General features: G+C 43.8%; 2 protein-coding genes across 5 annotated transcripts in view; one reads left to right on the forward strand and one right to left on the reverse strand.

The window, feature by feature from the left end:
- Positions 1–5,211: 5,211 nt before the first annotated feature.
- trmt1 (tRNA methyltransferase 1) lies at positions 5,212–12,213 on the forward strand. 2 transcript variants are annotated; one of them, XM_060912075.1, is made up of 15 exons: positions 5,212–5,333; positions 5,934–6,330; positions 6,498–6,902; positions 7,016–7,131; positions 7,250–7,362; positions 8,904–9,052; positions 9,180–9,263; positions 9,867–9,936; positions 10,101–10,235; positions 10,368–10,453; positions 10,527–10,635; positions 10,748–10,824; positions 10,922–11,041; positions 11,177–11,291; positions 11,904–12,213. In XM_060912075.1, exons 2-15 carry the CDS (start codon positions 5,987–5,989, stop codon positions 11,964–11,966), a joined length of 1,986 nt encoding a protein of 661 aa, XP_060768058.1. In that variant the 5' UTR covers positions 5,212–5,333; positions 5,934–5,986; the 3' UTR covers positions 11,967–12,213. The 2 variants fall into 2 exon arrangements, with proteins under 2 accessions (XP_060768058.1, XP_060768057.1); XM_060912074.1 differs by having other exon boundaries at positions 5,217–5,333; positions 5,878–6,330.
- Positions 12,214–14,101: 1,888 nt separating this feature from the next.
- The window catches only part of man2b1 (mannosidase, alpha, class 2B, member 1), a 36,317-nt gene continuing 32,834 nt past the window's right edge, over positions 14,102–17,584 (reverse strand). For all 3 annotated transcript variants that reach the window (XM_060912071.1, XM_060912073.1, XM_060912072.1), the window contains exons 19-23: positions 17,274–17,354; positions 16,972–17,190; positions 16,084–16,233; positions 14,909–15,011; positions 14,102–14,714 (exon numbers count right to left, since the gene is read on the reverse strand). In XM_060912071.1, coding sequence (XP_060768054.1) covers positions 14,605–14,714; positions 14,909–15,011; positions 16,084–16,233; positions 16,972–17,190; positions 17,274–17,354 — 663 coding nt within the window. In that variant the 3' untranslated portion in view covers positions 14,102–14,604. The remainder of the gene's footprint in view (positions 14,715–14,908; positions 15,012–16,083; positions 16,234–16,971; positions 17,191–17,273; positions 17,355–17,584) is intronic.

The raw sequence follows: 17,584 nt of genomic DNA on the forward strand, positions 1-17,584 counted from the left end.
CTTCCTTACAAGGCTGCGTTCCCATCACACACACTCACCGCCTCACTGCCTGCACTATCTACCCCGATAAAACACCTCCTCTCAAGCTGTGTGTGTGTGTGTGTGTGTGTGTGTGTGTGTGTGTGTGTGTGTGTGTGTGTGGTGTTTTACACATAGAGAGGTGTCCATAGTGTGAATGAAGAGATTAAATCCTTTTCTTTTTAACACAATGTTAGAGTTGGTTTTTTACGACTATTCATCCATTTAACTCTGTACAGCTGAAACTAACAAACAAACAAACAGTAAGAAGTAAGACAGTGAAACAAAATGTAAAGTCAATCAAATATAAAATGCAAATAACCTACTGGACATGTATAAAATCTTGAATAACAGTGAAAGAAATGTGTGCTGAAACACGAACACTGAAATCAGGGATTAAATCTCTTCAGTTTAAACACGATGGCAAAATTTAAATTCCATCTGACCGCTAATGATGTCACAACAAGTGGCCGACCAATCAGCAGCTTCGCGTCAACTCAAACTCTGAGCATTAATTTGCAGGGTTTTTTTTTTGTTAGAATCACGAAATCTCATCTCATCTCATTATCTGTAGCCGCTTTATCCTTCTACAGGGTCGCAGGCGAGCTGGATCCTATCCCAGCTGACTACGGGTGAAAGGCGGGGTTCACCCTGGACAAGTCGCCAGGTCATCACAGGGCTGACACATAGACACAGACAACCATTCACACTCACATTCACACCTACGCTCAATTTAGAGTCACCAGTTAACCTAACCTGCATGTCTTTGGACTGTGGGGGAAACCGGAGCACCCGGAGGAAACCCACGCGGACACGGGGAGAACATGCAAACTCCACACAGAAAGGCCCTCGCCGGCCCCGGGGCTTGAACCCGGACCTTCTTGCTGTGAGGCGACAACGCTAACCACTACACCACCGTGCCGCCCACTGAAGTATAAATATAAACAATTTTTTAAAAAGGATTTGATCTCTCTAGAAAATCTTAGCTTTAGATTTCAAAACTGTGGTACAGAAGACGCTGGAGAGCTTCGCCACTGACATTCACATTCACACAAATGTTTCAGAAATTTTAATGTAACAGACAACAGCGGAGAAGTTTGTAATGTTTTATGAATGAAACATTAAAAAGATCTGCGTTCATTAAAGGAACATTGAGACACGTCACAATCACTTACAGGTCTCGTGTGTGTGTGTGTGTGTGTGTGTGTGTGTGTGTGTGTGTGTGTGTGTGTGTGTGTGCTCAGTCCTGAACAACAATTGATGACCTTGACTCGTAATAAAATCACTGGAACACAGACTCTCATGGCTTTATTCAGGTTTCTGCTGAAAGAGCAACAAGTCCACCATTTCACCAGCTGTGAGACAGACGCCATCTTTAGCTAATGAGCAGCAAACAGTAATTACACTGGGTACTGATGATCAAACTCCATCACCACTACACACACACACACACACACACACACACACACTTTACTAAATTAATCTTCTTTAAAACATGATAGCATTGACTTTATTATCCACTATATTAAAAAAGCAGAGAGACATTTTTCACCAATCTTTGCTGTGAAGGTTCATGTGCTCTCTCTGTGTGTGTGTGTGTGTGTGTGTGTGTGTGTGTGTGTGTGTGTGTGTGTTGATGTGTGTGTGTGTGTGTGTGTGTGTGTGTGTGTGTGTTGGTGTGTGTGTGTTGGTGTGTTGATGTGTGTGTTGGTGTGTGTGTCTTGGTGTGTGTGTGTGTGTGTGTGTGTGTGTGTGTGTGTGTGTTGGCTGGGCTGCCAACTCTCACGCAATGAGCGTGAGACACACACATTTGATTGTCTTCACACGCTCACACGCCATACCTCCGATTTCTCACGCTAGAAAAAAATCTAGTTTATCTATCTAATCTAGGCTACCCATTGCGTCGCGCCAACCACTCGCGATCGATCAATTACGCCTTACGCACGGCTAAACAGGCAGAGAGGTGTTCCCTTCTGTACACACTCCCCTATGGTAGGTGGCGCATCTAATGATGCTGCACTCGCCGGAAGTTGGATAATTGCCTACCGTCAATTTAGAGGAAGAGGAGAGAGAAGAAGGTATCCGAGTTGAAGACGGGTGTCTCAGACAGGTTTGTACATATGCACGCCAATGTGTGGTGTTACTGGCGCAATTATGAACTTATATAAAGTTTCTGAATCGTTTTAGCCTATAAGTGTTGTGAGAATATTTAATGCCATATCGAGAGCTGTGTACTAGGCATGCTAAATCATTATAGGCCTCCTGCCGTGCCACAGCCTCTATCTTCCCCAACAAGCAGCACGGGAGAGCACCTCCTTAGCACACGGTTATTAAGGCACATTTTTAGTTTGTTTACTGTATGTTATCATACTTTATGACTTTATTTGAAGCCATACTGGAAATGTTGTAAAATAAAGCAAGTAAGAGATATTACAAATGCAAGAAGAGCCGTTAGCCACCATACCTATTGTTTATTTACAGGGTATTTATTTTTAATTATTTATGATGTATGTAATTGCTCAGTTAAAGTAAATAAAGCATGGTCACCTGTAATATCAAAGAACTTGAACTTGTGAATAATTAAAAAAAAAGACAGAGAACAATATACTGAGGAGACAGGGTTTCAAAGAGGGCAAGACAGGTAGAGAATATTTGTCAGATAACAGGCCCTGACGAATGCTCTATTACTAATAAGAAACATAGATAAGAAATTAATTAATAAGAAATATTAATATAGCTTATTTAAGTATGACCAAAATTTTTAAGCCCAACTTTGTGTGCACATTCCCACCTATGGCCAAGGTTCAGCTTTTTGTGTTTCAATGCTGTTCAAACTTAATCATTTTAATGTTTCTTGTAGCACATGCACATTTTGCTTACTGTTTAAGCATTTTATTTGTTCTTTTGCTGTTGATATTTTTCCCCATGCCAATCTTCTGCTGAACCCAGTGGTGGGGAAAGCCCTTAAATGCATAATGAATAGTCAGTGAGGGACAATCTTATTTTTTGCAACAGTTATTAAAAACTTAACATTTAGTTTCAATTCAGAAGGTGTTTAGGCTTAGCTGATGGAATATTTTCAAACATGAACTTGCCTTACTATTCAACCTTTATATGCTCCCACTTGGGCAAATTATCAAGAACAAGTCAATTTTATATCACTGCTATGCAGATGACACCCAAATTTATTTTGCTCTATCACCTAATGATTATGCCCCCCTTGAATGTCTCTACCAGTGTATCGACCAAGTCAACAACTGGATGTCACAAAATTTTCTTCAGCTGAACTCAGATAAAACAGAAGTAATTCTATTTGGGGAAAAAAGATGAAAAACTCAGGATTACCACTATTCTTGACACAAAGGGGATTAAAACAAAAGAAATGGTTAAAAATCTTGGTGTTTTCATTGACAGCGAGCTAAACTTTGACAGGCACATGAAAGCAATCACTAAAACGGCATTTTATCACCTAAAAACATTTCCAAACTAAGAGGACTTATGTCAAAAAATGATCTGGAAAAACTGATACATGCCTTCATCTCTAGTAGGGTTGATTACTGCAATGGCCTTTTCACAGGCCTGCCAAAAAAGACCATCAAACGACTTCAGCTGGTTCAAAATGCAGCGGCGAGGGTTCTCACACGAACAAAAAGAACAGAGCACATTACCCCAATTCTAAGGTCCCTTCACTGGCTTCCAGTAAGCTACAGAATTGACTTTAAAGCATTGCTGCTGATGTACAAATCTCTAAATGGTACAGGGCCCAATTACCTCTGATATGTTGCAGCGGCCTAACCCAATCAGATCTACCAGATCGAAACAGAAAAATTTACTGGTAAAACCAGTTGTTAAAACAAAGTGTGGTGAAGCAGCTTTTAGCTACTATGCAGTGCAGCTATGGAACCAACTGCCAGAGGACATTAAAAATGCTCCTGCTGTTGGCAGCTTCAAATCTAGACTAAAGACCAAGCTGTTTTCAGATGCTTTCTGCTAAATTATTAATATTGCCATCTCTACATGTTTTAAACTCTTTACTTTTACAGTCGCTGCATGTTTTAAATTTTACTTAACTTTTATTCTATTTTATTCAGCTGTTTTTTTTTAAATTGAACTTTTATCTCATTTTATTATTTTATTTCTACTATTGTTTAATTCTTATTAATTTTCTTCCCCATTTATTTTATGTAATTTTATTTTCTATTGTTTACTGTTTTGCTTTTACTTCTGTAAAGCACTTTGAACTGCCACTGTGTATGAAATGTGCTATAGAAATAAACTTGCCTTGCCTTTAAATCTGAAATACAGGAACATTGGCAGTCATCTGTAGTTTTCTAGTGTGGGGGCTTTTAAGCCAAAACTTGGTGCTTTTGTTGGCCACAAGCTGAAGGCCTGGCAAGTCAGGGTATGTAAGAATGTAGGTATGGCACAGCAGGCCACTCCAAAAATCCACCAGAATGCAGGAACATCTACTAAATCCAAAATCTCAACCCCCCCCATTGTCCATCTCCAGCTGGACGACCCACAAACAAAACACCAGAATGCAGGGGGACAAGTGAATATCAAACTGAATACAAAAATCCCACTTACTGCGTGGTGTGTGGAAAAATTTTGCCGTCGACCCCCCCCCCCCCCCCAAAAAAAAATCTCACTCCAAGGAATTTTGAAAAGTTGGCAGCCCTGGTGTTGGTGTGTGTGTGTGTGTAAGTTCTCAGAAACACGTCTTATCCTCTACATTCCATCAGAATGTCTATTTATAACTACATGGGACAAAATGTCAAGTGCGCGCGCGCACACACAAATTCTGAATAATGTAATGATGGATATATAAAATAACAGAATTTACAAATTATATTTAAGTCTCAGTGTGTTATAATTAGCACAGGATCAGTTTAGTGTTTTATTTCTGTTCCAATGTAAACATATTCACGTAAAATATTAAAATATTATGATATATATATATATATAATGCTGCTATTGTATTATTATAATTTAACATATTAAAATTAACATTTTATTTAATGCAGTTGAGCAGCGGGAGCATTTTGATTCATTTTTAAACCGTTTTGCGATTTGATACATCGAGGCTTCCGTAGCTCAACTCCCAGCGATGGCTCGGTCTCGATCCGCTACTTCCGCACTAAACAGGCTGTTGATGCAGTGCGCCTCCTGCAGGAAGTGAAGCTGCTGGTGTACACTGAGGAGTACAGCAGCGTGCGGATTGGGACGCGGCCCATGTGGCTGTAAAGCTGCGCGCAGAGCTGAGGAGAGAGAAGTTTTATTTCTCCGGGTTGTTAGTGTGTGTTTACCTCAGCAGGGTGAGTGAATAAATATTTATTTGTTTCTTCTTATTACTGTTTGACACATTGACAGATCTCTTGACTGTTAGCTTTATAGCTAATGCTAGCTAGTTAGCCTGTGACCGAGCACATGCGCTTCATACACACTGTGAATTTTTTATTAAAGCTAATGTAATAATGGTTAAGTCCGCCGGAGTAACACCGACCAGGAGAAAACAGAAAGAGAAAATAAAGTTGTTTCATCTTTTCGATGTTGTCTTTTGGACCATTTTGACTCACCACTGAATCGATTCAGTTCAAATGAATCGATTCCCACAGAAATGCCCTGTAGGCTGCTGGGTTTCGGTTCCTGTGCAGTCACAGACATTCAGCACTGAGGTTGTTGTGTGATGACTGATTTCTAGAAACCTGGTGGGAATTCCATCTAGTGCTGAGACAAGTACATTATAGAAATGATCTGGAGTCACTTGTGTTTGAGAATCGATTCAGTGTAATTACACCGAGTCGTTTGGGAGAAGTCCACTGAATAAACTTCTTGTGTGTGTGTGTGTGTGAAACACAGGTGCATGCAGGTGAGGTGGGTATTATATACAGCTCTAACAGCACTGCGCTCCTCAGATTCACTCAGACGACTCGCACTCAGACAGATTCACTTCACCAGACGGTTTGAGATGATGGAGACAGAGGGCGTGCCCTCTGACAGCGCAGCAGGGTGTGGTCTGAGACCTGGAGAGACGGTGGAGACGAAGGGCGTGTCCTCTGACAGCGCAGCAGGGTGTGGTCTGAGACCCGGAGAGACGGTGGAGACGAAGGGCGTGCCCTCTGACAGCGCAGCAGGGTGTGGTCTGAGACCTGGAGAGACGGTGGAGACGAAGGGCGTGTCCTCTGACAGCGCAGCAGGGTGTGGTCTGAGACCTGGAGAGACGGTGGTGAAGGAGGGGAAAGCGTCGGTGTTGTTTCCAAGTGCTAATGAGGTTTTCTACAACCCAGTCCAGGAATTTAACAGAGACCTCACGTGAGGAGCACATCATCGTCTTCTTATCTGCTGATAGTCACGTGATGTTTCAGCTCCACCCACATCATATCATAACAAGCTAATGACACAACTCCAGTTTATTAATGCTGGATAATGAGGGAGTGAGGTTAGTCAGCAGGTGTGTGTGTGTGTGTGTGTGTGTGTAGATGTGCAGTAATAACGGAGTTTGCGCGAGAGACGCTGGCTCAGAGAGGAGTGCGCATCCTTGTCCCAGGAGAGAAGGATGGCGTGGTGGTGTCCCTGATGGAAGAGGAGAAGAATGGGAAAGAGACAGAACAGGCAGAGGAGAAGGAGGAAGAAAGCGTGCAGGAGGAGAGAAAAGAGGTGGAGTTTAAGACCGCCATGGTTGGGGAGCGCTGTGAGGAGGGGCTGCGTGTGCTGGAGGGATTGGCTGCTTCAGGCCTGCGCTCAATCCGATTCACTCTCGAGGTGCCGGGACTAAAACGTGTCACAGCCAATGACTTCTCAGCTAAAGCTGCTGACCTCATCACACGCAACACACACCACAACAACGTCACACACCTGATGGAGACGCAGAACAGAGACGCCAGGTAACACACACACACAGACATGCAGATAGTAGGACAGACAGGTGTACGCACAAAGACAAATATATAGACAGACAGGTGGGCAGAGAAACAGACAGACAAATTGTTTTCTCCAGCATGCTGATGTATGAGGCAAGAGGGAAGAATGCACGCTATGATGTCATCGATCTGGATCCATATGGAAGCCCCGCCCCTTTCCTGGATGCTGCAGTTCAGGCTGTTGGTGAAGGAGGTGAGTCAAAGCCCCGCCCTTGTCCCAAATTCATCCGGCTGCATGCTGTGTGTGTATAAATGGCGTGTGATTGGCTGGCACTCTTTTGATGATGTCATGCCGGGTGTTGTTTCTGCAGGTCTCCTGTGTATCACCTGTACAGACATGGCTGTGATGGCGGGAAACAACGGAGAGACGTGCTACAGCAAATACGGCTCTGTCTCCATCAAATCCAAATACTGCCACGAGATGGTGAGACGTGCGCACACACACTCTGGGTGGGCGTGGCTGCAGGGGTTCACATCAGGGGTGTGTTACAGGGGGTGGGATTTCTGTGTGTATACAGTTGTGCTCATAAGTTTACACACCCTGGCAGAATCTATGATTCTTTGACCATTTTTCAGAGAATATGAATGATAACACAAAAACATCTTTTCCGCTCATGCTCAGTGGTTGGGTGAAACCATTTATTGTCAAACGACTGTGTTTTCTCTTTTTAAATCATAATGACAACAGAAACTACCCAAATGACCCTGATCAAAAGTTCACATACCCTGGTGATTTTGGCCTGATAACATGCACAGAAGTTGACACAAACGGGTTTGAATGGCTACTAAAGGTACCGTAACATCCTCACCTGTGATCTGTTTGCTTGTAATCAGTGTGTGTGCATAAAAGCTGAGTGAGTTTCTGGGATCCAGACAGACTCTCGCATCTTTCATCCAGCCACTGACGGTTCTGGATTCTGAGTCATGGGGAAAGCAAAAGAATTGTCAACGGATCTACGGGAAAAGGGAGTTGAACTGTATAAAACAGGAAAGGGATATAAAAAGATATCCACGGAATTGATAATGCCAGTCAGCAGTGTTCAAACTGTGATTAACAAATGGAAAATCAGGGGCTCTGTTAAAACCAAGCAAATACCACAAAGTATCTCGCCTACAATACGCCAAACAGCACAGAGACAAGCCTCAAAACTTCTGGAACAAGGTAATTTGGAGTGATGAGACCAAAATTGAACTTTTTGGCCACAACCATAAACGTTACATTTGGAGAGGCGTCAGCAAGGCCTATGATGAAAGGAACACCATTCCTACTGTAAAGCACGGAGGTGGATCGCTGATGTTTTGGGGATGTGTGAGCTACAAAGGCACAGGAAACTTGGTCAAAATTGAAGGAAAGATGAATGCAGCACGTTATCAGCAAATACTGGAGGCAAATTTGCACTCATCAGCCCGGAAGCTGCGCATGGGACGTACTTGGACGTTCCAACATGACAGCGATCCAAAACACAAGGCCAAGTCGACCTGTCATTGGCTACAGCAGAACAAAGTGAAGGTTCTGGAGTGGCCATCTCAGTCTCCTGACCTCAATATCATCGAGCCACTCTGGGTGGGGAGATCTCAAGCACGCAGTTCATGCAAGACAGCCCAGGAATTTACAGGAACTGGAGGCTTTTTGCCAAGAAGAATGGGCAGCTTTACCATCTGAGAACATAAAGAGCCTCATTCACAACGACCACAAAAGACTTCAGGCTGTCATTGGTGTTAGAGGGGGCAATACACGGTATTAAGAACTGGGGTATGTAAACTTTTGATCAGGGTCATTATGATTTAAAAATAGGAAACACAGTTGCTTATCAATAAATGGCTTCACCCAACCACTCACCATGAGTGGGGAAAAAGTTTTTGTGTCATCATTCATATTCTCTGAAAAAAGGCCAAGAAAGCAAAAATTCTGCCAGGGTATGTAAACTTATGAGCACAACTGTGTGTGTGTGTGTGTGTGTTGAGGCCCTGAGGATTATCTTGCACAGTCTGGATCAGCGTGCTAATGTGTATCAGCGCTACATCCAGCCCTTACTGAGCGTCAGTGTTGACTTCTACATCCGAGTGTTCGTCAGGGTCAGAACGGGTCAGGCTACTGTCAAGAACTCTGCCAGGTAACACACACACACACACACACACACAGCTCTGTACTGATAAACAAACTGTGCACAATAAACACACCTTCTTATACCGGCGTACGCAAATATGGTGATAAACGTGTGTGTGTGTGTTTTTCCACAGTAAGCAGGCATTGGTGTATAATTGTGTTGGCTGTGGCGCGTTCCACCTGCAGAGGATGGGCAAGAAAATAAGCCAGGGGAAAAAGTGAGTCTCTCTCTCTCTCACACACACACACTTCTGAAGTTTGCAGTGTTAACTGCAGTATTTTCTCTGAAATGCTGAGGACATCTCTGTTTAATCTGTGAGTGGTTTAGGGGCGGAGCTTCATAAGAGCTCAGATTATCTCATCTCATTATCTCTAGCCGCTTTATCCTTCTACAGGGTCGCAGGCGAGCTGGATCCTATCCCAGCTGACTCTGGGTGAGAGGCGGGGTTCACCCTGGACAAGTCGCCAGGTCATCACAGGGCTGACACATAGACACAGACAACCATTCACACTCACATTCACACCTACGCTCAATTTAGAGTCACCAGTTAACCTAACCTGCATGTCTTTGGACTGTGGGGGAAACCGGAGCACCCGGAGGAAACCCACGCGGACACGGGGAGAACATGCAAACTCCGCACAGAAAGGCCCTCACCGGCCACGGGGCTCGAACCCAGGACCTTCTTGCTGTGAGGCGACAGCGCTAACCACTACACCACCGTGCCGCCGAGCTCAGATTATGATGTTGCTTAAGTATCAGAAAGTTTTTGAATTTATTATTCCACCCAGATTATTTGTAAGTGTGTGTGTGTGTGGGACAGTATGAAGTACTCGGCTGCGACAGGACCTCCTGTTGGAGAATCGTGTCCACACTGTGGTCAGAGACATCAGGTTTGACTCTCACACACCAAATAAGTTCCCAATATAATAATGAGCAGCCTCTTGGCTCCTCCCACTTTAATTTTAGCACCCAATCAGAGCACAGTAAATGTGGATCGGAAGGTAACTTGTATGAATTAGCTCACTAATATATGATGTTTGCGGTGTGCCGTTAGCTCGGAGGTCCGATCTGGGCAGAGCCGATCCACGATCTCGGGTTTGTTCAGAAAGTTCTGACTGCGGTTTCGGGGAACCCATCTCGCTTCGGCACGTCCAAACGCATCGTGGGAATTCTGAGCATGGTCACTGAGGTCAGTAAGGACATTTACTGCTGTAAGGGTGTGTGCTGATTGGTGCAGATGTCTGTACATGACGACCAATCAGCACACAGGATTTCACTGAGGATGAGGAATAAATAAAACGAGCGTGATGTTCTCATCTAGGAGCTCCAGGATGTTGCTCTGTACTACGTTCTGGATCAGCTGAGCAGCACCATCCACTGTAATACACCCTCCATGCTGCAGTTCAGGTAACACACACACACACACACACACACACACACCCCTAGCATGGCAGTGCTCTTACTCTGATGATCTCTGTAGGTCTGCGGTGTTGAGTGCAGGTTACAGAGTGTCTCTGTCTCATGCCTGTAAGAACGCAGTGAAGACTGATGCTCCTGCTGCAGTCGTGTGGGACATCATGCGCTGCTGGGTCAGTGTCCCCTGCACCCTACACTGTGGGCGTGTCCCAATCCACATGCCCTAATGCTGTATTCAGTCTTTTGCACTGTGATTTGTAGGTCACATTGTGTGTGTGTGTGTAGGAGAAGAAGAACCCAGTGAGGAGGGAGAGGTTATCAGAGATGAGTCCAGCGTTCCGAATTCTCTCCACAGAACCCACGTGAGAACCTAAAAACCCCACACACACTATTCACTTCATTCCCCAATTACTTAAATTATACATACACAGGGTAACGCTGCTCTGTGCTGTGTTTCAGGGTTCAGGCGTGTTTTGACGTGAGAGAGGATGCAAATCCTCAGTCACGCAAACGTCACCTCACACGCTTCCAGGAGAATCCACAGGCTAACTGGGGTCCGAAAGCTCGTGCGAAATCCGGGTCAGTGCACGCGCGCACACATTCTAAACTGATGCCACACACTGCTGACATCATGAAACAGTATCCTGAGCCTTCACATGAGCAGCATTATGTTGTTATGGCTGTATTTAACATGGTGTGTGTGTGTGTGTGTAGAGGTGGTATATCCTCTGAGCTGGAGGATAAGAGGAAGAAGTTCCAGGGCAAAAGGAAGAACCCGCTCAGAGATTCCTCTCGGCTCAAAAACTTCCCCTGCAAGAGATTCCGCAAGGTGACGATCATAACGATGAGTGATTTTTCTTTTATTTCCTGATGTGTGGTGTTTCTGACCAGACGGTTCTGAGAGAGGAACTACGCCCTGGGCATTGAACCCCCCGGAGCACTGCAGCCCTTCAGGGGCTTTTTCTCTGTTTAGTCGCACCACCAGTCTGAGTGCTGAAGTGACTTTAGCAGGAAATGCGATTGAAGATTTTTTTATATTTGGCTTTGATGCGTCAAAATCACGCTGTAGTTCCTCTGTCGCTCGATAAAGCCTGGACTTCACCGTCATTTCATTTGATTGTTGCATTTTTTTTTTTTTAAATAAAACGTTGGTGCTGCATTGACTCGTGTTCGACTGATCATACGCTTACATCGCTCACGGTTCCTCTTGTGCTGGGAGAGAACCTCCCCTGAAGTAGGAGCTAAAAAAAAGTCCCTCAAAACAGTGTTCTGAGAACTACACTGGCTGTCGGTTCCTGCAGTGAGGACTCGCAAAAACAGGGGAACTTCCTCCAACAGTTCTCAGAACTACGAAAAGGTTCCTCTGGTCTGAAAGCACCTTTTAATTAATGTGGTTATAATGAATATTAATGAGTCTGATGTGAATGGATGTCTCCTGTAGGGAACGTGCACGCAGGGAGACGAGTGCTGTTACTCCCATGATGCCGAGCAGCAGACACCGTGATGATGATCCTCAGAGCTTTACCACTCACCTGTTCCTCTGATCCGGAGTCCTAAGGGAAGTTTTTTGTTGTAATTTTTATTTATTTATGAGCTGAAATGTTAAACGCTGCGAGAGGACGGCGTGAATCTCCGTCAGTTGTGTTCTGCTCGAGCTCAGATTTTATTTGACTTTTTATTTTTGCTTGAAGAATAACGAACTCTTATTTCAGTCTGAACAGAGCTGCTAATAAACACAGGAGTTAATGTGACCTCTGAACTCAGTGAGTGTGTTTCAAGTCTGGGAATGAAGAGTCAGGAACATCATTTCAGAAATTATTGGCACCCTTAGTAAAGCTGGAGAAATAAATGGAATGAAGATGCGTTTTTAACGGGGTGAAAATACTGTGCGTGAGAGAGACCGAGGCGCAGCCATGTTTTCACACAGAACTGACGTGATCGCTTCATTCAAGTGTACCTGTTGTGAATTTTAATTGCTAGTCATTTCAAAAGATCTCACATGACACCAGTGGTTCTGTCGTGTAACGTTTTGTCATAAGCTCTTTTTAAGTACACGAGTTTTAAGTCACTGCTCTGCCAGTCAGGTGTGGTCAGCGCCATGTCGCCTCCTTCATGGGCTGTTCCGGCACCGGTAGTGACGCACAGTTGTTGGTTTGTCCGATTGTCTGGGCTGCAGTGGACTGGTCACTGACGCCGTGCTGCAAACACCAGTCTAAGAGGACCACGTTATCAACCAAACTGCTCATCAGCAACAGAAGAAATCTTTACACTTACTCGAGCTGATCTTTGGCTGGATTGAGTCAAAAGTTGTGTTTTTTTTTTTTTTTTTTAAAGGCACTATTCATCGTCAGTGTCACAGTTCTCGAGATTGAACCGAATCACTGTCCTGAATCATAAAATGAATCATTCAAAGCACAAAATCTGCGTGCCATCTCGCAACAAGTTTTACTTCCAAATAGCCCAAATATATCCCCTAATGGGATGTCAGACTGATTTTATCCTGTTTACGGGGGACGTTCCCACTGTGAAAGAGAAACCAGTCGAAACTGCAAGAGTGAAAATGATTACCGTACCGTTACCATCCCTGTGTCCGAAATCGCTCACTACTCCTTATCTGGGGAATTACTATATCGTGAGCTCATTGGTAAAATAAACACTTTGGGACGCTACTCTACCACGCTGGTATTTACGCCGTTACCGTCGCACAATTAAAACGAGCCGGATCAGTCGGCTGGTGGGTTTCAAAATAATAAATAAATACATGCGTGTGTTTTTTTTTTTTGTGTGATAAATCCATATTATTATACTGAGCGCATTTCACACAATCAATACCAAGTACCTGCAGCTTTCAGTTCTTTTCAATCAAGGCTGAATGCTTTCTTCTATTAAATTAAAAGTCTCAAATTTGATTTCTTTCAGCATGACTGCAATGCATGATGGGATATATTGCTTTGGTTAGTGACCATCGGCTGTACGCTACTTTTCGCAATGCATTATGGGATATTTTGAGTGCACTATATAGGGTGTAATTAATCCTCGCTATCGTTTCAGACAGCACTACAAAACGGCGTCCTCACTATATAGGGAGTGATTTCACACACGGAGCACGTGAACGGTCTTTTGTGAACGCGGAAGTGCACGCTCTGCTGTGACTGAGGAAGGTGACCAACTTTTAGGTTTCATCTAATTTAGGTAATTTAAAAACGAGAATATGTTAATGAGCACAGAGGAAAGTGTAAAGTCTGTTAATATGTTTATCAGGCTTGTATGATAAACTCGAAGACATTTCTCTCAATCCATGACCTACTCCTTCTAAACCTGTTGAGCTTCACCGGCGAAGCTCTCGACCCCAAAGTGCAACCACGTCTACTTTCACATAATGCCATAAAATAAACATCTATTACACGTTTTAGATCTATATTTATTCACCATGTTCTGAAGTTACTTGACTGGGAATCTCGACCCACAGAACACTACTTGTTTACTCGGACCCGATAACCTGGACTCATCAGCTGTACGCTGCTCCCCATGGTTCTGCTTTTATGGTAGTTGTTTTGACTGAATGTATGCATCGTCTTTTGTCTATAAGTAATACATAAAGCACGATTAATGTTGTAAGCATGAGCAGCACCGCTACACTTTAAAGCATAAATTTTATTCATAGTTTCAAAAAGGTGGAAAATTTTAAAAGACTTACAAAAATATAGCACCAGCACTCATTTCTACAGGGTTTAAACCGCAGGACTGCGTTCCAATACTGTTTAACACACACTTATTTCCCCACGATGCACTGCTGTGATCTGGGTGGAGTTTCCTTTTATTCGTTTAGCTGTTTGAGTGGGAACAGGAGCAGTGCATTCTGGGTAATATATTTGTATGTAATCAGAGATAGTGAATGTGTTATACAGGACTGAAACACAGAATTACAAATGCATTTACACACACAGACCCACGTCAGAATTAAAGTGGCCTGTGCAGTGAAGAGATGAAGCGAATGGGGAAAATTACAAATCAACCACAAAACACTCTCGTGTGCATGTGTGTGTCAATAACGCTGTGTCTGTGCTGAACTCTGATTGGCTGGTTGCTGTGGCACTGAACTCACTGGCTGCTGCAGTGACGGAGCTCTGTGATTGGTTGTTTTATCTGGGGCGCACTTGCAACAGGAAGGTGCGAATCTCCATGGGCTTCAGTGTGATCTCCCACGGTGAGGGGTCTCCCAGGCACTCACGCAGGGGCTCCACTGTCTCACCTACAGCACCGTATTATTATTATTATTATTAACAGGATAATGTATCATGTCAATAGTTTAAATGAAGAATTGTAAATAAATAAAATGAATTGATCTAGTCACACTAATATTGTATACAATAACTAAAAACATTCCTTATTCATCTGTTAAAGTCGTCAAATTTTTTTTAAAAGTGTGTGTGTGTGTGTCTGTACTGCTGTTGGATTTCCACTGCATGCGCTTCATGTCCTCTTTCCACTGATTGGCCCCCAGACTCAACTCAGACACGCCTACTACCGCCAGAGTGGAAAACATTTTCTACACACAAGATCCAAGGTCACAGTCAGGTTAGCACATCACAGCTACAGTATATTAAAGTCTACAGTTCTGAAAACAAAAAGTAGCAAGCTGACATCATTAAACTGTATATTTACAAAGCTAACCGCTAGCTTAGCTAATGCGACGACACACTGTACAGTGCGGTGAAAAAGCCTCCCCTCTTGTTTGCCATACACAAAGCAGTTTTTAAAAAGGTTATGCAACACCTACATCACCCATGTGACAAAGTAATTGCCCCACTAAACTTAAAAAGCCACCTTTCGCACAAACAACTGCAGCCAGATGCTTTTGAGAACTGGAGATCATTCTTTGGCATCACTGTGGAGGAACTTTGTTCCACTCTTCTTTGTAGAATTGATTTTGGAGATGAATTTAAGGTCCTGCCCCAGAATCTCCACGAGCTTTAATCGGACAATGACTAGGCCACTCCAAAACCTTCATTTTGTTCTTCTGAGCCATTCAGACGTAGACCTGCTGCAGAACCCAACTGCACGTGTCTCAGATCACAGACCAATGACCAAACGTTCTCCTTCAGGATCTTCTGCTAGAGAGCAGAATTCATGGTTCTGTCAGTAATGAGGAGTCGTCCAGGCCCTGAGGCAGCAAAGTCTCCCCACACCATCACCACTGACCCATCAGCCTGTGGAACCTTATCCCAAAGGCTTGGGGTCCATCAAGGTGGTTCGAGTCTTTACGTTGCTCGTGGTCTTGCACCTCTCCCATAGTGGAATCATGAATGCTGACCTTCCCTGAGCTGAGTGAAGTCTGCAGATGATGTTTGCCTTGGTTTTTCCCAGATCAGGGCTAGCAGTAATCAAACCTGGGTGTCTCTCGTCTAACTGAACCCAATTATCCTTTACATCTGGTGAACTTTTTACACAGGCCCAGTTGGTGTTGGAAAAAAAATGTTCTTCAATAAATAAAATGATCATTGAAAAATTGCATTTTGTCTTATTTGTTTGAAGCATTTAAATGTGACAATATGCAAAAACAGAAGAAATGTTTAATGGGGTAGGGCAGAGTTCAAAACAATGGAGAATTAAAGTCTTACCTGCAGACTGACAGTGACTGGCTGAGAGTGGGCGTGGCTCTCTGAACTCTCATACTGATGCTCCAGCCTCAGCAGAACAGAGTCCTGATCCCACTGAGACAGAGTGAGCAGATGAACAGCAGGGGGCAGTGCTGAGCTCAACCCTGAGAACTGAGAGAGATGGGTGGGGGAGTCAGGTGTGATTGTTCGGATCCCCGTGGATAGGAAATCAAGAGGGTTCACGTTCCATAAGTAAGAATTCAAGTTCAAAACATTGTTTTTGCTGATTTTCATACAGGACACTGATAAGAATAAACTGTTGTAATGTCTGGTGAGAATAAGATGTTTGATTTGCCGTTACGCATGTAAATGATCTGAGCATTATCATATTTTGATCAGAAAATCTATTACTAATCTCTAACGGGTGTTTTTCTGCACTGTTACAATAAAAAAAATAATCGAGACGCAACTGCTTGCTCGCATTCAGGTAATTAGTCTCAAAGGGCTCTTGAAAGAATTCTCTAATCAGAAAGACCTACTGTAAAACACGACAGTCCAACCAGTCATCATATCCGGGTTCACAGAGTTCAGCAAACCTGGATTTCTTTCCTGTTGGCTATAAACGTATAAAAACGCACTCGCTGACGCCTGTGCGACACGTTCAGAGTCACAAACCCTCAGTCATGCATTTTCATTATCTCAGTGTTAAAACACTTATTTTCAATCGCAATATACACAATGGGATCTATATGACAAGAATCAGCAGACCAATATGGTGTCTAACTGGACCAGAAGGAAAGAGCGAGTGGCCACTCAAGTATATTATGGGATATCTCTGGCTGTCCCCCATCTACCCCTCCGTCTCGTCCTCCGTCATGCTGCGATTGAGTGTGTTGTAAAGTGATGTACCTGTGGTGTGGTGCTGTGTCTCGCTCCTTGCTGGAAGGACAGCATGGGTTGGAACACCATCTCCTGGCCGAGTGGGCGGTGGGTGTCGGCTGCGGTGTTGGGTGGGGTCAGAGCCAAGAGCAAGCGTCCACGCACAGACAGACCATCAAAGTAGTCTCCTGGCTCAGAGAGAGGCTCACCCACACCCCGATAATCATCATACAGCAAACGCCTGTGCACCTGACACACACACACACTTGTTAGAACACATGTTAAAACAGGGTGTGTTTTCTAGTGTTGGGGGCAAAGCCTGAATTAATCACCATGATCTCCAGGGAACCATTGTAAATGCTGCTGATGCCCTGAGAGCGATCAGTCACCACCGTCATCTGGTTCTGTTTATCCTACACACACAAAAATTATTTGTTTATATGAATAAATTTATAAAAACATGATTTTTCCAATTAAGCATAAAATCATTACATTACATGGCATTTAGCAGACGCTTATCCAGAGCGACATACAACGAGTGCAAAAGTCAGGAACACAAAGTGCTGAACCTCTAGAAAAGAAAGTTCTAGTGCCAAGTGAACCAGTGACAGCAAAACATCATGTACTATACTGTTGAAGTATC

This window comes from Neoarius graeffei, chromosome 27 (genome assembly GCF_027579695.1).
Source record: "Neoarius graeffei isolate fNeoGra1 chromosome 27, fNeoGra1.pri, whole genome shotgun sequence".
In the NCBI taxonomy this organism is placed as follows: domain Eukaryota; kingdom Metazoa; phylum Chordata; class Actinopteri; order Siluriformes; family Ariidae; genus Neoarius; species Neoarius graeffei.

Excerpts from the sequence above, each read along its gene's own strand:
- trmt1 (XM_060912074.1), top strand. The coding sequence starts at position 5,882 with ATGCAGGTGAGGTGGGTATTATATACAGCTCTAACAGCACTGCGCTCC. Across the intron at positions 11,042-11,176 it reads AAAGCTCGTGCGAAATCCGG|AGGTGGTATATCCTCTGAGC; the intron begins GTCAGTGCACGC and ends GTGTGTGTGTAG. Across the intron at positions 11,292-11,903 it reads CCTGCAAGAGATTCCGCAAG|GGAACGTGCACGCAGGGAGA; the intron begins GTGACGATCATA and ends TGTCTCCTGTAG.